The sequence below is a fragment of the Oryzias latipes genome, chromosome 8 (assembly GCF_002234675.1).
Source record: "Oryzias latipes chromosome 8, ASM223467v1".
Taxonomy (NCBI): Eukaryota; Metazoa; Chordata; class Actinopteri; order Beloniformes; family Adrianichthyidae; genus Oryzias; species Oryzias latipes.
In genome coordinates, this window is record NC_019866.2 from 19,224,273 (window position 1) to 19,249,177 (window position 24,905).

Genomic DNA, 24,905 nt, shown 5'->3' on the forward strand with positions numbered 1-24,905 from the left:
ACGCCTCTGAGGAGCTTCTCTGTGCCCAGTCTTCTGTTCTTATCGTGGATTAGATAGGATTTGAACGCCCTGATTTTATTTTCAGCCATGTAAAGCAATTTGTGTTGGAATTTACTGCTTAAAAGTTAATACAGAATAACATTTTTTTTTACTGTTCTTGTGAGGAGAATTTGTTGGATGACGCAGCTCAGGAGCAACATTTGTTCTGCGAGCTGCAGCTTCCTCTGCTGGAATGAAGCAGGAATTACAGAACCGTTTTACTGGTTAAATCAGAGGCACATAGAGGACAGTAGGTGAAGACAGCTGTTTATTGAGCATTGCTAAGGGAACAAGGTATTCATGGCTCCTACATTTCAGATAAATAATCAAGTAAATCACAGTTCAAGCTCGTGTTTTCAGACATTTTGTCACTATGACACTCAAAAAAAGGACATACTTTGGCTGAATTATATACACCACCTTTTTAAAACTCTGGATAACTTTTCTTTTCTTATGAAAAATTGGCACAAAGAGCTGGATGTGCACATTTTGCATCTTTTCCTGAGTTCCCTGGTGAGAGCATCAGACTTTTTGGGCGAAGCGCTGATCATTTGTGACACACATTTTTGGTCCGTTAAGGCTTCTTTTTTAAACCCATCTTTATAGAGTTGGCACAAAGCATCGTTTTCCTTCAGCGGTTCACAGTGTGCAGTCACATGTTCAGAAGGTTTCTCATCGCTGCTACCAGTGGTGAGAAATGACGTGTTCTTGCAGATCAGAGATAAATTTAACGTTGGAAACAGGAAGTTTGGGAAATGTTAAAGATAAGCTGCATCATGGAGTCATTTCTTTTCCCCTGGGGTATTGTTAATGGGTAAATTAGAGTTAACTCGTCAATATGCATCATTTTCTGAGGCATGAAAAACTTGTTTTCTTGTTTCTACACCAAGCTGTGAAGAATGACTTCATCTTCTTGTCGTATCTGTTTCAGAAACAGCTTCTCCTTGATCTGGTGAGATGATTTGGCTCTCCTGGGGAAGCTTCTTAAACATTTGGGGGAACATACTGACTCTGTCTGACAGATGGACACTCAGCCTGCTTCCCTACTCCAGCGTGGAGGGTTTGCCTTCCAGCATCTTTAAGCATCTGAGGTGCGATTTCTGCTCCCGTTTGAGTTATCACGTCCTTCAAAAACACATTAGACCAAAAATAACAGCTCTGGCCCCTCCCTCAGAGGCCTCGACAAATGAAGGACATTCAAACAGCAATGAGGAGAATTCCCACAATGCAGCCTTGTGTTCCTAGGTGCAGACATCAGCCTTGCTTTGTTTTTCTTTTTTTCCTCCATCGTGTTAAATCCGAACTCCACCGTCCTTCACTTTACTGAAAAATGCAGCATTTGAGAGCAAATCAAACCAGGAGAAGCCTTTCAGTAGTAAGTCAGACTTTGCATTTGAGAAAATGAAAGCTCTGAGCTGCATGGAGTGCATTTCATTTGTATTTTTACAATTTTACATTCACTTTTCTGATGTTTTTGGCTCTATTTTTTTTGTTTGTTTTAAACACAAAACCTGTATTTTTACACCAGAAACGACTGAACACACAGCAGACACATATAAACATTCTTCATCCACCTGCACAGGTGACAAGAAACTGCAAAGGTTAAATAAACGTATTTTTGACCAAACCTTGTAAATTTCAAGACAGATAAAATAGGGAATAATAATCCTAATAATTAACAAATCTTGAGCTTTTGTTACAAATATTTAACCTGATCAAAAATCTGTCAACATTTCTCTATGGTGCTGAGAATTTTGAAGAACTAGAAGCCTTCGGGAAGCAGAATGGATGAAATTTTTATAAATTCATATTATCTTCATAAATGTCCAATCAGATTTGAGCTCTGCAGCCCAAAAATTAAAATAACAAAAATAAGCTTTTTTTCTGCAATGAATATTCACAAAACCTTCGGAGAAGACCTGCCGGAACCAAAGCTCCCAGAATCAAGGCTTCCTGGCTCCTCATGGTGGCGCCAAAAACACAAAATACAGAAACCTGACCAGACAAGATGACAAAAACAGAAAAAGAGGAAGAAACATTTTGGTTTTATAGAAATATAACAAAAATTAGTGAAAGACTGTTAATCAGAATAAAAAAAACGAAATTTCTGAAATGAAAAATGTGAACTTTCTTTTGCTTTATAACAAATGAAATATTTTAAATGTGTAAAAACAGTCAATCAAAAAATGCAGGTAGAAAAATGTTGCTGACTACAAAGTTTGGTCATCCACCATCCCTCTGCTGCTCACAGCTGCAGAAATGCTGACCAAAGAGAACTCCTGCACGTCGCTCTTCACTGCACATTTTCCTTTTATAATAATATGCATACTCTCTGAATAAATCTGCTTGTTTTTCTGTTCCCGTTTGTGAAGCTCGACCAATTTAGGACCAATTCTGCTATTGAGGATAAACTTTGTAAAAAAAAAGATGTCAAAAATAAAGATTTTTCCTTTGCTTATTTATTTTTTTCATTCTAGGGGGATATTTTGATGCATACATTTTAAAATGAATTGACTTAATTTCACCACAGGAGGATTTTAGATTAAAGAATCCTTTCAGGGAACAGAGAGTTTATGTTTAAACTGTGAGCTTACTTCCCTCAAACATTCAGTCATGCTCACACAGACACAACAACATAAATGTAGAGACTGCTCTTGAACATCCCTGTTTCTTCTGATTGGTGCATTCAGAAGATCAGACAACAAATAATCAACCATGCATGAACCTTATTGTCTACAGAGGTCCTGTAATTTTTTGCACCTTTTTCCTCACTCTGGGATTTCAGGAATATTCAGCAACAATGGGTCCAGTCATTGCAGCTGAGTAGAATGTCATATTTTACGTGTTTGCTCACATAAATGCTGCAGGTTAGATGTCGGATGATGCTCCTGCATCCTTATTGTTACTGTCTGGATCATCAGACTGCCGAATGAGAACTGTGGAAAATGTTGGGTTTTATTTTCCAAAACAAAAGCAGTTTTTTTTTTTTTGTCTCTGCAGCTGCTACAGATGTGAAAAGCTCCTCTGTGTGGGTCTGTGCAGAAAAGCAGCAGCAGGAGTTCAAAACCCTGTGTTGTTGTAGGATGCAAGAGCGTCGAGTGTGGAGAAACGAGCTCCTGCTGCTGGAGCGGTGAAGCTGTAGGCTGCGTACGCCACAGAAGACCCCACCATCAAGCCTGTCATGTAAGAGACCGTCATGGTGTTTCCTGGAGGAAGACAGAGCAAAGAAAGTGAGGAAGAGTGGAGATGAAGGACAGCAAGTCTACAGGAGGGAAAGCACCATCAGAAGGTTAATAACCTGTGTAACCCTTGTGCTATCCTAGGCACTTTAACATTGGGAGTTGGGTCATCTAGAACCACTAGACAGTGGTCTGAACCTTTTTTCTTCAATGATTTGTGATCTTCACTGGTGTCCATGGATTACATGAAATCTTTCCACCTTTATCCACCTTTGTCATGGTAGGGAGAACACGTCAATGTCAGAGGGGGGGTCATCTAAGATAGCACAAGGGTTAAAAGTTTAAAACCTCAGTCTATTTGTGTAAATTTGCTTCAATCTTTTAAAATGTATCCTTGCAGCAATAATACATTGATGCTTTGTTTGTAAATATGAATCACAATTTCTGAAATCAAAAATAATTATTTCATGGAAATTTTACTTTCTACATAAATTTAGATTAGATTTTGTTCAGAAAATAATTTTAATAATAGATAAACAGAAACTGATGTAGTATTTATTTATGTTTTTTTTAAAAGATTAAGCCAAAATTCTGTGAGTTTGAAATCTTGTGTTTTTTTTATTTAGAACAGGGAATCTTTTTTTTTAGCTACATTTAAAGATTTTCCCTTTAAAAAGATCAGGACTTTGAGTAACTTTTAAAGACAGACGGAAGAAAAATATTAGAAAATCATAAATATTTCATTAAAAAGTTGTTTACGTTGTTTAGTCACAGTAGTTTAATGTAGATGGAATGACTTGGTATTCAGGGGTCATGTCAGCGAAGCATTGCAGAAGAAGTTTTTTTTTTTTTTGCAAAGACTAACCTGTTTAAAACCACTTTTTGGTTTGGAATGATGACTTTCTTGAGAAACGCACCACTGAGTGGTTATATGATGAACATATACAGTCAGAGCTGCTGTTACCTTAAAAATGGCTTCAATCTGGAAGTCATGGGTTTGTTCCTGGGTCATGACTCATCATTTTTCAACAATTTGCAAAGACTTTAAAGCAGAGTTTGCTAAATCATGACTTTAAACCGTCACGCATCCAACTTCTTCAAAATCTCTCAACTCCCCCAGAATAAAAGGTTCAATTTGGTATTTAATCCGATAAAACTTGTATTAAAATGCAAAAATAAACTTTTTCCCTCAGAGTAACCCCCACCTGCCAGCTCTCTCTGTTCAGGTGGCACTTTGCCAGCAGCCTGGATCATCGGCACAGACCCAAAGTATCCGTTGGTGACTCCCATGAGGAGGGAGAACAGACACGGCCAGGCGGGATGGGACAGCGTGGGCGCGCTGGCTGGATACACGCACATGACAAAGAGTGGGATGAAGACCACCCTCAGGCAGGAGAAGAAGAGCAGCCGGCCTCCAGACCAGTCGTACGGCAGCGCTGCCAAAATCTGGAGTTATCACGAGAGGGGGGTCGTATTGAGAAAACCATGAACAAAATATCAACTTCAGGAAATATGACTCTAAATACCTTTGAGAACATTATATTTCGTATTAAAACAAAAATGTTTTTCATTTTCTGTCCAGTTTTTCTTTCAGAGCTCAAACATGCTTTTATTTCAGAGCAAAATGTTGACCTAATTCCTGTTTTTCCAGGAAGCTGAAGTACAGTGAAAATGTTTGATCTTGCCTTCAATAGACAAAATCTAGAAAAAGGAGTTTCACTTCACTGCACCAGTTCAACACAAATGCTGAAAAACACCTTTAAAGTTCTAAAATAATCTTTAAGCTTAAACTTTGGAAAGACAAAATACCAGAATCTGGTATATATATATATATATATATATATATATATATATATATATATATATATATATATATATATATATATATATATATATATATATATATATATATATATATATATATATATATATAAAAAGCATTTAAACACTTTCCTGATAGGCATTCTAAGTTCAAATATACAGAAAAAAACCTCTGCCAAAACCTACAATAAACAGAAATATTTTCAGCATTGTTGTTAATGAAAATGAATGTCACACTCATATTTGACAAATGTTCTATAACAATGGCTTCTTTAATTTACAGTCAGATTTCCATTTTCATAACTATTTAAATCTTTCAAACCTCTTTTTCAAATTGGTAAATAAATCTTTTTAATTTCTTACAGCCTCAGAAGTTGGGCTTTGTCAATAAAGTTTCAACATTGAAAAGAGATGCATGTGAATAACCTTCAAAAATGAGTTAAAAAACATTACCTCTTAGTTATGGTGTATCGTCTGTATCACTTCAGAAGCTGAATCTTAAGAAAATTAAAACTCTTATTTCAAGAAAAAAAAGAACCGTATTAAGAAAGTGTCTGTGTCAAATTAATATTACTTTGAGATAACATGTCTTAGCGACTGGAATTTTTTTCTAAAGGGCCTAATAAAGAGCCTAATTCATGCTTTTCTTCACCCTGTCATAGTGAACTATATCTATATGATAATATATTACCTTTGGCACAGTAAAGAACTATTCTTTAAGTGAAATTAGTTATTTTTGCAGCTCATTTTCCTACCCAAAAGTAAGACGACTTGATTTCCGAGGCACCGCCTTTCGCTCCTTGTGGTTGCCTCATTGGCAGACTTTTTTTTCCATTTAAAGAAAATCTGTAAGACTCATTCATTCATCTTCTTAACCGTTTATTCCCTTTCGGGGTCACGGGGTTGCCGGAGCCTATCCCGGCCACTTGGGCGTAGGCAAGGGATACCCTGAACTGGTCGCCAGTCTGTCGCAGGGTGGAATATCCTCAATCACACATCCATTCACTCTCACACACACATATGGACAATTTAGAGTTGCCAATCAACCTATGTAGCATGTTTTTGGACAGCGGGAGGAAGCCGGAGATCCCGGAGAAAACCCACGCATGCACGGGGAGAACATGCAAACTCCACACAGAAAGGTCCCCCATTGATGTTGTGTTTTTCATGTCCCCCAGCCGGGACTTGAACCTTGAACCTTGAATCTGTAAGACTTTTTGACTTATTTCTGAGGTGTTTTTGCAGCGTGCGAACCTTTCCAACAAAGTCTGACATGTTGAACGTGGCCATGATGAGGATGGGGAGCCACTCCCCTAAAGTGGGATTCTTGATTTCTGACTCGAGCCCGGGGAACAGGCACAGGGTGATGCTGTAGGTCACGGCGATGGACAGCATGTAGGCCCAGATGACGCGGGACACCACGTACCGATGCAAGATCATGTCTGGTTTGGAAACAAGCATGTTTGATTGAGGAGGACATGAAATGCATTTCGATTCCAGATCCATCATTGGAGGGGAAGGCTAACTAAAATGAGGAGTACCTCTGACTCCAGGCCAGCTTCTTCTCATCTTTGCTTTTGGGGCATCAAATCGCACATAGGTGCCTCCAACAAAGTCTTCAAGACCTTCTTCTGTGGAGGACGGTCCGGTCCCGGTCACCCCGTTTCCCTGAATTGACACAAAAGATGAGACAAACCCACTGAGCTTCTGAATGACATCTCTGCTACAAAGATGATTAAATTTGATTTAATGTCAAGCAGTTTAAATGTTTTGGAGATAAATGAAGGCAAGCAGATGGAGATGGTTTGGAAACATTGAGAGGAGAAACAGTGATGGTGTGGATGAAAGGAAGCTGAAAGAGTAGGTTCATAGATGTGGTGAAGGTGGACATGATGGTGGTTGGCGTGAATGAGGAGGATGCAGAGGAGAAGATTAGATAGAGACAAATGGTTTTTGTGGCTACCCTTATGCTACGTTCACACCGGGCACGTGATGCGTGTTCAAGAACATGCTAAATGCGCATTCCTGAAAGCGTGTTTAGCCCATGTTTTTTCACAGTGGGAGGGATTCTTCTTCCTTTCCTTTTGCTACTGTCTGCTAGCGTATATCCCTTGTGCTATCTTGTGGGGTCCAGATGACCCCACCCTGACGTGTTATTCCTACCATGACAAAGGTGGATAAAGGTGGAGAGGATTTCAAGTAATCCACGGACACCAGTGAAGAACACAAATCATTGTGGGATCCAGATGATCTCACTGTGAGGTCATCTGGATCCCACAAGATAGCACAAGGGATATCAGACACCCACAGTTGGAAGAGGCTTGGTGCAAAATGTTGAAGCGGTGCAAATGTCTTGAATCTTGCTGCTGTCAGAAGTCAGAAATCTGTCTCCCCCTCTGGTCAGCAGGAACCATCTCCAGACTTCTAAATGCACTTCATCTCCCAGCACCCCAGCACAGTTTCTGGATGCCGCACACCTGACTTTCATTTGCAAATCACTCACAATCTACTTAAGCACCGCACTGAGCATCACTCAGTGTGAAGTCTAGTTTGTGCCACTCTGCCTGCATTAATGGTTGTTGTCATCTGATCTGATCTGATCTGATCTGATCTGATCTGATCTGATCTGATCTGATCTGATCTGATCTGATCTGATCTGATCTGATCTGATCTGATCTGATCTGATCTGATCTGATCTGATCTGATCTGATCTGATCTGATCTGATCTGATCTGATCTGATCTGATCTGATCTGATCTGATCTGATCTGATCTGATCTGATCTGATCTGATCTGATCTGCTTTTCCCTGACCCTGTTTTGCCTCTGACTCTGTTTACCTGCCTCCTGCCATGACTTTTGCCTGGATCCTGACTACCCCTGTAATTTCACTTATGCTCTCATGCCTGACCCTGTTTTAGCTTTGGGCATTTTTAGCTGAGCTAATAAACCTGCTGTAATTGGATCCAGGCACCTGCCTGGCCTTTCTTTCACAGCTCTATTTGGACATATCAAAGACTTGGTGTCATTTAATTCCAGCTGGGCACAAACTGCAATTATTCATTTTTCCTTTATGATACATTTTTAAAAGGTTGGTACTTCCATGAATTATCATGGAAGCACCAACCTAGTACCAACCCAGTACTGAAGTACCAACCCAGTGGTCTTTTAATGATCACAATCATGATTAACAGACCACTGGGAACACTTTCACAATAGATAAAAGTATAGTTGGAGTGGTGACTTTATGGGTAGTTGCTGAAACACAAAGACGTTCTGTGGTGAATCTCAACAACTGATTATATAAATGTCAGCTGTTGGGTTATTTCTCAATGTTTTTTTTTTTTAATCCTTTTCGTTTCAAAGAGTGTTTCAGCTTTTTTCTACTTATCTCTGATTATTAACAAGCACAAAGAAAAAAAACGAAATGGAAATGGTTTCAGAATCACAACAAATGCTACTATAGTAAGACTGTGACATCACAGGGACCTGCTAATCTGCACCACAGATGTTATGGTTTTAAAGGGCCTATATCATGGTTTTCTTAAGCCTTTCAGAGAGATACAGCAGGGAAAATAAGTATTGAACATGTCATCATTTCTCTCAAAAAACATATTTCTAATCAAGCTATTGACACGAAATTTTCACCAGATGTCGGCATCAACCCAAGTAATGCACACATAGAAAGAAATCCAAACATTTATGTCCATAAATGAAGTTAGGTGTAATAAAGTGAAATGGCACAGGGAATAAGTATTGAACACATGAAGAAAAGGAGGGGTAAAAAGGTCTGGCAAGCCAAGAAAGCAGCTGGAGTTTGTCAGTATTCAGAAGGTTAACCTGCCCCTATTAGTGCAAAGTAATATCAGCTGGTATAGTCCTGATTGAGGCCTTGTAACCCTTGTGCTATCCTAGGCACTTTAACATTGGGAGTTGGGTCATCTAGACCCACTAGACAGTGCGCTGAACCATTTTTCTTCACTGATTTGTGATCTTCACTGGTATCCATGGATTACATGAAATCTTTCCACCTTTATCCACCTTTGTCATGGTAGGGAGAACACCTCAATGTAAGGGTGGGGTCATCTAAGATAGCACAAGGGTTAAAAAGGTTTATCACCAGCAAGGTGTTAGACAAGAAGCATTGCGTGATGGGTAAAAGCAAAGAGCTGTCCAAAGACCTACGCAACCTTATTGTTGCAAAACACACTGAAGGCATTGGTTACAGGCGCATTTCTAAACTTCTGAAAGTTCCAGTGAGTACCATTGGGGCCATCATCCGGAAGTGGAAAGAACACAGCATTACCATAAACCTGCCACAGCCAGGTGCTCCTCGCAAGATTTCAGACAGAGGAGTCAGAACAATCATCAGAAGGGTTCTCCAGCAGCCTAGGACCACTCGTGGAGAGCTTCAGAAAGAACTGGAATCAGCAGGTACAGTTGTTTCAAAGAAAACAATAAGTAATGCACTCAACCGCCATGGCCTCCATGCACGCACACCACGCAAGACTCCATTTTTGAAGAAGAAGCATGTTGAAGGTCGTTAGGAGTTTGCGACACAACATTTGGATAAACCCATGACATTCTGGGAGAAGATACTCTGGTCAGATGAGATCAAAATTGAACTCTTCGGATGTCATAAGACACAACATGTTTGGAGGAAAAATGGCACCGCACATCACCCCAAAACACCATACCAACAGTCAAGTTTGGAGGTGGGAGCATCATGGCGTGGGGCTGTTTTTCAGCATGTGGCACTGGTAGACTTCATATCATTGAAGGAATAATGACTGGAGAAAAGTATCAAGACATTCTTGATCAGAATCTGCTGTCATCTGCCAGGCTGCTGAAGATGAAAAGAGGGTGGATCTTTCAGCAAGACAACGATCCAAAATACAAAGCCAAGGTAACACTCAACTGGTTGAAGAAAAAGAAAATGAAGCTGCTAGAATGGCCCAGTCAATCACCAGACTTGAATCCAATTGAAAATCTTTGGAAAGAACTGAAGATCCGGGTTCACAGAAGAGACCCCCGGAACCTTGAAGATTTGAAGGCAGTTTGTGTGGATGAATGGGCCAAAATCATACCTGAGCAATGTATTCGACTGGTTTCTCCATACAGGAGGCGTCTTGAGGCTGTAATCACCAACAAAGGTTTTTGCACTAAGTATTAAATAAATTTCAGTAAGCGTGTTCAATACTTATTCCCTGTGCCATTTCACTTTATTACACATAACTTCATTTATGGACATAAATGTTTGGATTTCTTTCAATGTGTACATTACTTGGGTTGATGCCGACATCTGGTGAAAATTTCATGTCAATAGCTCGATTAGAAATATGTTTTTTGAGAGAAATGATGACGTGTTCAATACTTATTTTCCCCGCTGTAATATATTACCTTTGACACTCTAAAGAACAAATTTTTATTAATACACAAAAAATACACTTGAAAGCCCAAACAGTTGATTTTGCATGGTTAAGGTCCTTTAGACTAAAATTGTTAACTTGAATCCTCCTTGAATTTAACTTCAAATTAGCATCTAAAGCACCAAAATACTTCAGTTTTGTCTCAGCACATCCTTTCTAAATGTTGTTCTCGGTGTCTTTGAGGAAACAACAGAGGTGCAGAGGTAGCCATGATAAAACATATTCACTCACAACGACCTTCATGGTTAAAAGTTCCTTTCCTTTTGATTTGTAATGGCTTCCTAGATGCATGACATCAGCTTCTTTACAGCAAAAGGGAAGTGCAGCTTACAATGGTGCCAGAACTCGCGTATACACAAACACACACACACACACCCATGCACATGCACAGATCCATTAGTTAATTAGAGGAGTAGTGGGCCAGAAGGCATCACTGATCTTGATTATTCCATATTATTCAGCACTGTCTTTCTTTCCTTTGGCAGCCAGAGCTGCTGGAACCAACCCCTGGACATTAAAAGCAGCTCTCCTCCACGCAGGATGGTTAAACACCGGGACAAGTTGGCCACACACTTGTTTAGTTCATAAACCAGACAGACACAAACATGCACTCATTAAAAAAGGACAGCCTGAGGTGCAGTGTTCCCTCAAACTCACTCCTACTGTGTCAGGAAGATGAAGAATTACATGAATGTCTTCAGGCCGCAAAGTGTCACTTCAAGCACATCCATCATGTGGATTCACATAACCTCTTCCTTCCTCCATTGTTTGTGTCATCGTCATGTAGACTCATGAGATGCCCGCACCTTCCTTTTCTGTTGTGTTTCCTCTTCACTGCCTCTACTCCATCACTCCGTTTCTTACTCACACTTCATGAGAAGACTCAATCTCTCTCTGTTCCAAGATTCTCCCAGCAACACTCTCCTCTTGTCATAATTCACTCCTGACAGTCCATCGCAATTAATTTTGTTCTTTCTTTACGCTATTTAATTTTGAGCAGCTGCCAAAGAGCATTCTATAAATTACCCTGCCTTTAAAACCAGCTCTGTGCTGAAGGACACGCTCGCCAAAGAACAAGCTTGGTTTTCGGCGAGTTTGGATTAAACTAGTCTAACAATCACCTAACGATGACCATGAAACTGGTCCATGAAACACCAACACTTTTGCTAAATTCATTTAAAATGGATTTTTTTTGCCAAATTGTTACTATAATGATATTTTTACAACTAGCATTGTCTGAAAGAAAATCCCAATACTTACAGTTTTTGAGTACAGCTTAGTAACAGTGACTGTTCTTTCACTTCCATGTTGGTTCTTGGGAACCAGGTGGAAGGGTTGGTTTTTCAGCGATCACTTAATAAAATGCGATATTACTTGGAATCAGGAACAGGTTTTGCGATTTGCTTCAAAGGATACAGTATGCAGCAGTGGATGCAGTTTACTTTTATAAACAAAAACACAGCTGTGGAGTGTTTTGCATTTTTTATGCATCATCATTATCTCTATGGGAGAACTGGACCGAGCAACTGTGACGTCACGCATAGAAAATGGCTTACTTCCGGCGCCAACCAAATGAAATTAATTTAGCCACCATTTCTTCACAATACAAATGCTGCCACGTTGGAGCCAGACATTAGTAATCCTGAGTTATAATTTCTATGGCAACCACTCTCACCAATCACATGTGAGCTTGCTGCAAGTCTATGCCCCTTCTATTGGGAGAATCTGTCAAATATTTTGAAAGTTTGACGTGAGACCACAAATTTTCAGTGACGCTCTTCTTGATTGGACAGTTTATAACTTAAGGCGCGGAACGAATTTCGCGCGCGATATTCGCCGACGTTTAACGCCTCGTGACTAAACAAAAGGCACCAATGTGAGTGTGCATACCGACGCGAAAAATGCCAAGCGTAAAAGCGTCATTTTTTTCAAAAACGCCTCGAGTTCGTTTTTTTGGTTTGACGTACCGCGTCAAAAACTATCCGACCAATGAGAATGGCGCTTTTGCACATGTGTCTGGAGCTTCTGAAGTTACAGTAAAACACAACTTGGGGGCGCTCAAACACAAAACTGCCTTTCTGAGCACACATACCAGCGAAGAAGATAGACGCCAAGTAGCGTCTACACTGGCGCGAAGACATAATGACGGACATTCTAAAATACCCCGAAAACGCTCATGATATATTTTCAGCTCTTGTACCAGTCGATAAAACTCCCCATGTTCTTCTCTTTTCATAACTATGGGATGTACCCAAAATCTGCGTCTTTTCCAGCGTCTTTCATCATTCAACAGAACAATAATTTCTTCATCGCTGGAACTGGAGCTAGAGCTACTGGTGCTGGAAATATTCATGTTTTCTTTGTATTATTCTGACAAGCGCGTAAATACTTGCTCTCTTCTTCTGAGTGAAAAGCAAGTTTAAGAAGCGTAAAGTTGCGCAGCGCCACCTTGTGTACAAGAGTATCTCTGTTTTACGTTAAGCGCCATCTAATGTCAGGGAATAAAATTGCATATTCACTCGGCTCATCGTCAGCGAAAATCGCCTGGGTGTGAACACAAAAAACGTGTTGAAAAACGCTGGCGAATAACGTGCGCCGATTTTCGTCCCGGTCTGTACGGCCCTTTAATTAACTATCCCTGCAGAAGAAAATAGGAAGAAAAAAATCAAGAAGATCATGTTAAAAAAAAACTAACCATGTCTGTCAGAATGGTTATTCTGACAGACATAACGACCGAGTAATAGTTGTTTATTTCTCTATAGAAGTCTAAAGAATTTTGGCTTCTTGGAGCCAGCATGTGCTTCCTGTTTGAAACGCCAAGGGGGAGGGGTCACATAGTCCAGTTTTCTTATACAGTCACTGCACGTCATACAAGGCAACTAAATAAAAGTTATGGGATTAATTTAGGCCTGCCACAGAACTGCTATTGGGATCAGCAGGAGTCTGCTGTAAAAACTCAGTGCATCTGCATGAGTCGTGTCTGTGCATGTAAAAGTGTTAGCAAAAGTCTGTGTAAAGAAACTGTAAGTATGTGTGATTTTTTTAACACTATTCTAACCCACCTTTTAACCACCAGTTCCTCTTCATTTTGAGTCTATTTTGTTCTGCTTTTTTAGCTAAAATGTTACTTTATAACCAAGACGTTCTGCTATGAGGCAAGTGATTTATGTAAAGATACCTGCAGAAAATATATTAACTTCCCCCACTGAACATTCATCCATTAAAAAGTAAGCTCCCATGAAGGTTACAGTTTGGTTGTGATTGGATCCTATCATCCATTTTAGGTGGGCGGGGCATCACAAAAATAGATTCTTGTTAGGATGGGTTGGGGGTCAGGAGGGGCAAACAGAAATGTTTTATAATGGATTGTAAATGTGTATTTTGAACCAACGCCAAAATATGTTTTTATACAAAATGAATCCAATACTAGTCAAGATTAGATACCATTGTTTTTTAAGGGGAAAAAATGAACTGTTATATTGTGGCAGATACAACATATTAAAGTGAAATAAATGAACAAGCAAAATAGAGTAAATATTTTCCATTAAACATTTACCTCTGAAAAATGTACTTTCCTCACCAAGAAATTGTGGAGGTGTGCAAAAAAGGGTTAAAATTTTGCACCTGTTTATATGTTCAGAACCAATAGGACTATTTAAAAAAAAAGATTCAAGTGAAGAGAAAGAAATGTCCACAAGACACCAGTAAGGTTGGTACTTTAGAAGCGGGCCCTAAACTTACAAATCTCACTTCATCTGCAGTCACGTCATGGTGAACCCTGTATCCGGTCCCGTTGTCCCGTGGATCTGGACACTTTTCCAGCCCTTTTCCCTGGGAATGGCTGGTGTAGTAGCGGACAAATCTGGAGCGCCGGACAACTAGATGAAGCAGGAAGCATAGCAGCTCCATACTGATGGAGACCAGGAAGAAGATCAATGTGTTCTTTTTGTCATCAGATATCAGCAGCTTGGTGAAGATGCGGGATAGAGAGATGATGACCCCGGCTGTGCCTGGGAGGTTAACGGACACAGAAAGGGTCAGAATGGGGGTGGAGACAAAGACCTGCAAGAACAGGAGTTCAGGACTTTGTGCAAATATACTGCTTACTTTCTCCAGTCATCACTCCCTGAGTGTACCTCTTGGGCAGCATCCCCATGTAACCATAGAAACTGGACTGCTGCACTGGGGAGGGAGATATTAGAGTTTTCATTAAAAACTGGCTGAACACAGAGATGGAGCAGTTTTTTTGTCAGTGGCTTAATTTCCCGAATGTTCACACAGAACTGGAGAGAAGCTACTGTGAACTTCTGACCTGCACTAATTAAACTGTTGCCCCAGCGAGCAGAGAGGCTCAGGATGAAGGCGAGGACAACTGTTCAAACAGAAAATCCTATCATCATAATACATTTTTTGAATTGGGCTTTCTTTGCATGAGGATAAACCTCCAAATATTTCTTTTATATCGTTCCTGCACACATTAATTTAAAATAATTTGGAAATCTTGACTTATTCAAATGACTTCATCTTGTCACTTACAAGTCATTTTAAAGCTGTTAAGCATAAAAGAAAATGCCAAATTTAGATTGTTTTAAATATGTGTCAGTAAATTTTCAGTAAAATATACAGAGTGAATTTTGTGACTGACACACAAAAACGTACAAACGTGTAAAAATGCTTTCCCATATTGCAATTAAAAAACAAAACTGTTACATTGTTTAGAATGAAATTAAAATGATAAATGCGAACGGATAATGTTCAAGCCAATTCTGAATGTAAATGTCGATCTATTTAAACACTCGCTGAAATATGTGTTTCATCCAAAACTTTCAAAAATCCACAAAAGAATCGGATTTGTGCCGTTTAAAAATTTGCCGTAAAATCAAGTTACCTGTGCATCCGAAAGCCACCACTCCCACTGACAAAAGGTTCATCACGTAAGCCTGCTTGATGGTGAACCTTTCCAGCCAGACATCAAACACACTGACAAAGATCAGCGGCCCCAGGGCCAAAAGGTACCCTGCAGAAAATGCAGCAGACGACTGAATGGACATCACTGAAATGGGTCATGAATAAATAAACGCTCCAAAAATCCAGAAGCACTTCTTCTTTTGCCCTGAGATACAGTTGTTTATGTTCAACAGTTGTTTGCTCCAGAGCAGAGGCAAGAAACCTCAAAAGATATTTCCTCAAGGATGCAGGCAGATCTATTTAAGTCACAGAAGATCCTGTCTTTACAACCAAAGCATAAGAACTTGAGAAGAAAAATCTCATGAGAGACATTCAATTTTACCAAACATTTCTTTTTTTTTTACCTCTCACAGATTAGACTGAAAAGACACTTTTGTTCATTTCCAAATTCAGAGTTAGTTAAATAATTCATGCAACACAGACACACAAGACATTAAAAAGCAATCTTTTGGTAATTTGAGCCGCATTTTAAACCTCATTTAAATCTCTGCATTTCTAAAACATGATTATGAATGTTCTATTTAAATAGATCTTACTAAGTTTTCTCTGCAGTGGATGTGTTTTATCTTCCTCACCTACAGTGATCCTGGTGTGCATGCTCAGTCTCTCCACCAGAACATTGTTGAGGATGACGGCCAGCAGAGCAACCACGATGTACGTCAAACTCATGTCAAACACTATAGATGTTCCTGAGGACACACAACATGTGAGTTCTCTGCTGGGCTGAGCCCAGCCAAACATTTACTCACACACACATACGTGTTCATGCATATTCATACCCTTAAACTTCTGATGGAGGTAGTCCACATCAGTGATGAAGCTGTTGTAGGGGAGCAGGAAACCAACTCCAGCCAATAGCATTGCAAAGTAGATGCCATGGTAACGGTCGTCAGGGATCGGTTCTTCAAAGTCTGTGGAGGTAAAGAGGGACAGTCAAGGGTCAGGAAATTACATTTGTAATGAAGCAGATTCAAGAACAACCTTAAAACATCTTAGGCTAGCTCTACAAAGGAGGAAGACAACAATGGTTGATGATGAAGAAAGATTGTCCAGAGGAGGTGTTACTCATAATCGAGTAATTTCAATCCAAGTCTTCTCTAGTCCAGTTTCTTTAAATAACAAGGCATTATCCTTTTCTAATCCAGTAAACTCACAAATGACTCCAAATGATTTTTGAGCAAGCCGACAGAAACTAATTTCCCAGCATCTCAAATCAGGACGCTATGGAAACAGTGATTGTTCCTCAGATAGATGAAAGGCAGGCTAGACTCACTCACAGCACCAAAGGGCATTTGTTAGGAAAATATATCAATATATTCATCATTTTTGGCTCCCAGAAGACGGCAAAGCTACTTCCCTCTGATCTTTGATTACTCAAGTCAAATTGAACCGGAGGCTGGTAGAACCTGAACCATCAGACATCAAACATCCCTGGTTAAAACCAAACAAGAACAAACACTCGAGTGCAGTTTAAAAAAGACCCCAGATCTTAGCAGGTTTAAAAACCCTTTGACTTATCAAAGCAACACCATCAAAATCGTCATCATCAAAAACATAGACCGCAAAATTTAACGTGTGAAACACAAAAATCAGTGTTATTGTTTAAATAAGCTTCAATGAGTCTATCCTTTCATAAAGACAGAATAATTCATCTCCTTCACTGAGTTTGGATCACATAAAACAATAAATATTTCAATAACAGGACAATTCACCGTGTTGTTGGTGCCCCACAGAAGAGCAGCTTCTCTGACGTTCAGTCATTTAACAACAAAGATTCTAATTTTGTAACTGTTCACAGTCAGACTGTACTTCGTGAGCACGATTAATCATTTTAAGATTAAGTATTTACAGTTGAGATCAAATTTGTTATAGGCTCCAGTGTAAACTCGAAAGAAAAAACTAATGAAAACAGCCTGTTTTTTCCATGGATTTTACTTATAACAGAAGGTGTTTTCAAAAGTCCAGAGATTGTTGGACCTTTCCTTTAAAGAGCCTGAAACAACACAAACTCCCCAAAAAATATTTTTTGGCAAACCAAAGAATAAAAAAACTAAAAGAAACCCACTATTTCTACAGTTGTTATATATTTCTTAGCTCCTTCACCTCCTCCCTACACTTCCTTTACATCTGAAATGTATTTTTTATTCTTTATATTCCTGTTATGAGCTTTTCCCCCGTCACTTTTGAAAGATGCACAGAATTTAGGCCACTCTTTCCTTTTGCTTTTTCTTTTGCTTTTTCTTCTGCTCCACGTTCTACATGTATTAACACTAATGCTGATCCTCCAAAGTCCTTTTTAAACTTTGCATGTCTATGATTCTAGTTCTGTTTATGATGTTTAATTCATCCGTTACAAAATAAGCCCAAAAAAAGTATATACCAGACTAACCAACCATCAGAGATGTAGTCCAGACCAAACAGCTCAGTGTGAAAGTGACCAACACTCTTTAAAGTCTTTATTATACATTTATACCTGAACCTTTCACGGCTGAGCATCACTGAATGAAATGATAACGTTAGTGTTTGTCACAGCAGGGCAGCTGAAGTAAATTCAGATTAGTTAAAGATGTGCATACAGTTTATTAACAGTGAAAAGTTATTCATCTTCTATCTGCTGCATATTCACACACAGCCTTTCTACAATAACTGCAGACATCCCATAATTGTTAAGTAGTTTTCACTGAGCTTTTTATATCTGTACTGTGAGCTGACATGACTGCCCCATTCTTCTACATAAAGACATAACTGGGAGTTCTAGCCTCAGAATTCAACAAACAGAAATACTAGTAAGAGCTCTAAACAATAATCCAAACCAGAATGCACCTCATGCATGAAAACGTTATGATTTATTAGCCTCATAATCTTAAAACCGTTTAATGACCTTATAGAGTAACTAAGATGAACGTCTCTTCAAGGAATTCTGCTTGTACTTGCACAGAAATGGTTCCACCTTGACCAAACATGTGCTTTTCCAGGAAGGAACCTGAACTTGACACTCCTTTCAGTGCTTACATGGAGCTGGGTTTATTACTGAGTCACAAGTATGTGTCAGAATAACTCTTTTCAATAAATCTCAAAATAATCCTCTGCTTAATCATCTTGCTAAACACGTTTTTGATGTTGTCCCACAGCATTATGCTTCCACCACCATGTTTCACTTTGGGAGCTCTGAGTTTTTTTGAATTACTTACTTTCAAAAAAAGCAGTCAGTATTTGAATCAGACACAATTTAAGTTCATTAGCGATAATTTCAATCCTCCAAAACAATTTTTCAAATGTTGAAAAGCCAAATTCAGTGTTGGTTTGATGTGGAGCTGTGTGAGCAGCTGCACTCTTCTCTGTCGACGACCTCAAGGGTCACCATGATGAAGAGTTCGAGGCAAGAGCCTTCAGTGGCATGAAGCACAGTCACTGATTTGTGCAGAGATCTGACCAATTGCTTAGTATTTCTATATTTTATGAAATTTTTCACAAGATTTTTTAAATTATCAGAGAAATGGCTGATTTAGAATCAATAAAGCTGGTATGAAGGAGATCCCCGTCCCATGGGATCAGCAGCAGGGACCTGAGTTTCCTTATTTACTCAATTTTTCATTGAAAGCTCGTTATTTTTTTACCAGAAATGCAAAAAAGGTTTTAACAGTTGTAGGTAGAATAAATTGAATTTTGACCAATAAAGGTTTACAATTTTTAGAAAAAATGTTGTATAAAATCGAAGCAACAAAGGGGAAATCAGGAGAAACAGCAGCTAGACACCAGGAACAGATAAGAGGCTGTCAGGGGCAGAAAACGTCTGAACCTTCAGTGTTTATCCTTCTGGTCACTTATGATCTAATTAACATGGATTCTGTACAACCTGTGTAACCAGGCAACACAGCAATTATCTGCTAATGGGGCCTTGTCCTGTTCTCCTTCCCCCCAAAACTGCTTTCTTTCTCCAAATTATCCATAGACTAATCTATAAAATAATGTTGACACTCAACTCAATTTGTTCTACTTATTTCTCATGCAAAATGTCAAACAGGAAACCCACATCAGGGCAATTTGCTTCAGGCATATTTTTTATTTTGAGGTGAAGAGCGGGAAAGGCCTCGTGTAAGACTCTGAAAATGTTCCGTTTGATTGCACCACCCTATTAGAATTTCATGAGGCTTCCAGCAGTGTGTGTACTCGTGCCCCAGCTCCTTACATCCTGCTTACTTTTTGCACAAACGGCAATCGATGAAAAGCTTAAATTCACTGTGGTTTTGGTTGCAGGACATAAAGATGAGAGAAACTCCTCACCAGGCTCGGACAGAGCCAGAACTCCTCGCTCCGGGGCGTCTTTACTGATCTCCTCCTCCTCCAGCTGGTACGAATCAAAGCTGTAGCTCTGAACCACACCGCTCTCTCTTCCCTCCATCCAGCCCTCCCTCCCTGCATCCCGCCATCCGGCTCTTCCTCCATCCCTCCACACATCCCTTTCCTCTGGTGTCTGGACCGGCGTGGGTCTGCGGCGTTCTGCACCCACCGATCCCATCTTTGCTGTTCCAGAACAAAAAAACACCCTCAAATCTGACTGGATGAGGTCTTGGGAGGGTGCATGTTGAAAACAATCCCCGAACTCTCCTGGGAAAAGATATAGGACAAGTTTGGATGGTGGAATTTCTGGAGGAAGAAACACAAAAAGAGACATAAGTGATCCCCAACACAGTCAAGGTTGAAAGAACCCACACAGCTGCTGAGTTTGTGTGCGCATGTTGCAGTGTGAGCAGCATGTCCAATGAGAGAAACAGTGACAAAGGAGGCATGACAGAAAGCTGCCAAGGTGAGCAAAAAGGCAGCTCAATCAAAAAAAAAAAAAAAAAAAAGAAGACAGCAGACTAGAGGAGAAAACAGAAAATCAGTGAGTAAAGTCATTCATCAAACTGTCCTAAAGGGTATTTCTGCTCTGAAGAGCCACGTCTTAAAGCGTCTGTTAAAAAAGCTTTTATATCACTCCCTGAATACATTTTATTTCATTTGAAAAATGCCTGAAGCGAAACCCACGCAGAGAGAAAAAAAACTGTTTGAGCTCCTGCTGATTTTGTACGTTTGCCTACTGACAATGAAATGGTCACTATCATTTTCGTGAGGCATTTATCAAAAGCAGAGAGGCTCACAATACCAAAAAATAAAAACAACATTAATTTTACATTTTTTTTTCATTTTAATAAAGGAACAACATGTTCTTTTCAGAGTAAAATGAATACTTAAAGTCCACCAGTCTACAGGTCTCCTGGCTCACAGGTCTTTTATTCTCATAATAAACTGAGATTAGAAGCATTTTTCTAATCTCAGTTTGTTACCTTAAGAAGACACACCTGTGCAGAGAAGCCCTCAAGACTAACAAGCTCTCCTGATGTCTCCAAGACTGTAGACCAGGGGTCTGCAATCTGAGGCTCCGCAGCCACATATTGGCCCCTCCCCTGTGGCTCTCTGGTTGAAGAATAATAAAACATTTCATTTAAAAAAAAAAGGAAAATATGTTTTGGACTACATGCCGTTTCTAAGGAAACAACGCGTTTAGATGAGTCAAACTTTATTCAGCTAATTTACAAACAGTTGAAGCACGGTGCAAATCACTCTGTGCGGCTCTTGACTAGCTGTAATGCACCAACAGCCCATCAAGCAGTGCAGCCTCATTTACCTAGGTCGACCATTTTTAGCGCCATTTACTAGTGAAAAAATCAATGTGAGGTTGGTGCACCAGTTTTTGAGGTGGACTGTCTGTTATTGAACAGTCCAAAAATACAGTAAAGGTAATTTAATAAGCTCTAATGTCATCATACTTTTTTTTAATTTACAGACTTTTGGCTAAGATGCACCAACAATAAAAAAATAAACTGTGTATAGTTTTGTTGGTTTTTATTATTATTTTTTTTTTAATCACTGCTGACATTACACATGTTACAGAGTGTCTTTTATTTTGAAAGCAGGTCATGCAAGCCTCTGTCAAAATTTATAAAGTATGTCATTTTTTGATTTTTTAAATAATTATTTGTTAATTGTAAAAATATCTATTGTTTATTTATATTTATCATAATAGTAACATTAACATAAATGCAAATTTGTGTCTTATTTATCAGAAGTCCAAATATGTGGCTCCTATTGGGTGACGGTCAGAAATCAAACTGAATTGCTCTTTGAGTGCTGAAGGTTGCAGAGCCCTGCTGCAGACCAGAAAATGAGACCAAATTTGAGCTGACAATAGGAGAAGTGTTTGACTTCAACCATTCCAGATGTCAGACCTGGAAATGGTTGAGGATCATATGTGGTTTTGGGATGTTCTCCTCTAAAAGGGGTCAGAATGTCCAGTGAGGCCGTTTCTGTTTCACAGCAGTGAGCACGACTTCAGCAGATCAGCAGCTCCACAGCTACAAGAAAAAACAATGATGCTCTGCAGCAGCTAGAAATCCGTGGAGGACAGTGATGTTGATATCATCAGCTGAGAAACCATGACCTGAGATAAAGCAGCATCCAGTTCTCCGTGTGTATCCAAACCCGACGGTCAACTAGTTTTTACTTCTGTTTCAGTTTCTCAAAAAGATAAACAACAAAGACGGATCTTTGCCTTTGTGAGCAGAAAAAACATTCAAAATGATGGAATCAAATATTCTGTTTATTTACCTGTAAACAGTGACTTAATTCATTATTCATTTACCTCAGTTGAGAAAAGCTGATATTTTGTCCTTATTTACTTGTTATTTATTCAAAAAGTAACAGTTTTCTAAACGTTTTTGAGCTGTGTCATTTTAAAAGCCCTCCTGGAAAGGTTAAAAATCAAATACTGTTTTTTAGTTATAGATTTAAAAAGATAACATAAGAAAATATAACTTACTGTATTTATTTATTTAACTCAAATGAATCATTACTTTTGATTAAAAATCTCCAATTCTCCTATTTGTTTCTATGTAAACATCTTCTGTCATCCCGACAGAACATGACTCTGCATGTTTTCAGTCCCCAAACAGCTGATGCTTTCATCATGTATGAACACATGGAGTTCTATGCTTGCATCTTTAAGCGCAGGAACATGCGCACAAACGGATGTGCAAAAGGTAAATCCTCTTTCACTTTTTTCTTTCTTTCTTTCTGTCTTTTTTTTAAACAATTTTAGTAAAATTGGAGCAAAATTTCGCTGCGGATTAACATCCCAGGTCTGTTTGCAGAGTTCCCGTGCCCAGACTTGTGGCGGCGCTCTCCACCCTCCTGCTGTTACTGAAGAGGCTCCAGCCTCTCTTTGTAATTGAATTGCAGCCTGATGCAGCTGCTTTTGTGGACTGAAATTCCAGGAAACATCTCGTTTCTCATCGACCTCGTTAAAAAAGAAAACATTTGGTCCTAAAGTGTGAAATAAATCACATCACAGCGCTTTTCCTTTGTGTCATAAAGATTATTTTAAAAATAAAAACACAAACTGGATTATTCACTGATGATGATGAGGATGTTGATGATGTGAACTTCTTCTCCTAAAATGACAATCAAGTGAGCATCATCTGTTCGTGATTCTACAATTGAGGTAAACAGATGTAACAACAGGTTATGGACGGCTCCGTTACCTTCTTCTTTCTTCTTCCTCCTCCTCCTCGCGCGGCTTCCAGCGGCGGCTCAGAGATCCCTCCTGCGGGATCCTCGAGGTGGTCTGTTGCGGGCCGGACGGACCTGGATCCTGCTCAGCGCGGCTCCATCGGGCAGCAGCGGGAAGACCCCCGGTGCCGTCCTGGATGCGCTCCTGACGCACAATCCAGAGGCGGAGGGGAGGAAAAAAGGGAAGGATGGGGGAGGAGTGGGGGAAGGGAGAAGGGGGGGTTGCCTCTGGCTGTTTATGTTTTGCTGTTTGTGGATGAATTTATTCAAATGCATGTTTTACAACTTTTTATTTTAAATAATGTCGCGCGCTAGAATGTGCGTGATAAATGGGATGCATGACACGAATAGGCTAAATCCTAAATCATCTTGTGAATTTTAATCCCACATTGCCGGTTTTGTGCTTATTATTGTTCAGATTGTGTCTTTGTGCTGCCAAAAGCGCAAACAAAAAGCTGCAGAGCCTCACGTGGTTGAGTCTTTATTTTTGGCAGAGCCTTCTGTCATGCTGCACAAATCGCACTGTTGCCATAGAGCAGCCTAGCGGGAAATGGTTAAGTGAAACTGTTGTCTTGTTAGCTGTGGAGCGGATCCTGGAGCCGCACACAGCAGGAGGAGAGGAGGTAGCTGGCTGGAATCCCATGGGGTTAAGTGTAGTTGTATCTTTTCTCATAGATCCAAATTTAAGATACATTTTAAAATACCTAGTCTTAGACATTTTATTTCCAGTGTTTAAGCTCACCTGAAAATGGATTTGTTTCTCTGGGATTAATCCACTCCCCCTGTTTTGTATGGTATTTCATTTTAAATGTCAGTACAGACTGGAAACCATTAAAGACAGCAGTAAAAATTATAGTAACAGTTTCCGAGTTAAATAAAATCCAGAAATGCTTCTTAAAGGTTCTGAAGAACATATCAAAAGTTTTAAGCACCAAAATGGATCTTTAATGTTTTCCACAAGAAAAATAAATAAATAAGTGAAATAAAAATTGTCAAAACAGTAGTTAACTTTTAACTTTGTGCACTGCATCATACAGGTGGTTTTTCAGAGTAACGGTGAAGAAATATCCATCCTTTTATCTTAGAAAGACTAATTAAAAGTGACAATAAAAAAAATCTTCATTAAATTGTAACAAAAAATAAATGAATCTTCCCTCAACCAAATTATCCATTGGTGATAACGGACCCGTTTTTTTTTTTATATGGAAATCCATGTACGAACTAGAGACCTCTCATTTTTCAGTCAGGTAGCACAGCTTGTGGCAGCAAGTCAAACCTTGACACAAATAGAAACAGAAAAAAATGTTGGAAAAAAAATGTTTTTTGAACTGTTTTGTCTGCTGATATCATTTTAAGAAACAGTTTTGATTTTTTTATTAAAATAGTAATTTTTGCCTTTTTAAAAAGAAATACAAAGAAATTTTTTACAAGAATTCTTCTTCCCCAGATATTTACTGTCTTTTTCAAAGATAGAAGAAATTAAATTTAATGAAAAAAGAATTGACTTCATTAAATTGTTAGCCCATTTAGAGAAAACACACTGATTGCATGGACAGGTCAATAAGAGCTTAATTTCTTTTGGATAAAATAATCTTTTAGTTGAATAGAAAAGTCACGCTAAAATTTTTTTATTTCAAGTGAATATAGTTGCAATCAACTTTACACTTTTAGAAAATAAAGCTGAACATGTGAGGAAGAAATGTGTTTTTAGACTTTTTGGTCCAGCTCATTTTCTTCTGAATCCAGGTTCACTTGCAAGTAAACTCTGATGTGGTTCACTTCAGTGTAACTGCAGTGGGATTATCCAGGAAATCAAAGAGGAAAATTATATCAGAAATGAACAAGATGAAATCAGTTACGCAAA

The 24,905-nt window shown here is 39.1% G+C and overlaps 1 protein-coding gene across 2 annotated transcripts; it reads right to left on the minus strand.

Annotated features, from left to right (window-relative positions):
• Positions 1-289: 289 nt before the first annotated feature.
• Positions 290-24,077, minus strand: slc29a4 (solute carrier family 29 member 4). Of its 2 annotated transcripts, none has more exons than XM_011478478.3 (11): positions 23,014-24,077; positions 19,718-20,041; positions 16,213-16,344; positions 16,009-16,122; positions 15,354-15,482; positions 14,573-14,647; positions 14,207-14,475; positions 6,581-6,707; positions 6,294-6,481; positions 4,424-4,664; positions 290-3,245 (listed from the first exon to the last, which is right to left on the minus strand). In XM_011478478.3, exons 2-11 carry the CDS (start codon positions 19,950-19,952, stop codon positions 3,100-3,102), a joined length of 1,656 nt encoding a protein of 551 aa, XP_011476780.1. In that variant the 5' UTR covers positions 19,953-20,041; positions 23,014-24,077; the 3' UTR covers positions 290-3,099. The 2 variants fall into 2 exon arrangements, with proteins under 2 accessions (XP_011476780.1, XP_011476779.1); XM_011478477.3 differs by having other exon boundaries at positions 19,718-20,080.
• Between the last annotated feature and the right edge of the window lie 828 nt (positions 24,078-24,905).

What these genes read in the sequence shown, in the direction of transcription:
- slc29a4 (XM_011478478.3), bottom strand. Translation starts at nt 19,952, where the DNA reads ATGGGATCGGTGGGTGCAGAACGCCGCAGACCCACGCCGGTCCAGACA. An exon ending in GCACACCAGGATCACTGTAG is followed by an intron (nt 15,483 to 16,008) that starts GTGAGGAAGATA and finishes CATTTTCTGCAG; the next exon opens with GGTACCTTTTGGCCCTGGGG. An exon ending in TGTCAGACTTTGTTGGAAAG is followed by an intron (nt 4,665 to 6,293) that starts GTTCGCACGCTG and finishes TGATAACTCCAG; the next exon opens with ATTTTGGCAGCGCTGCCGTA.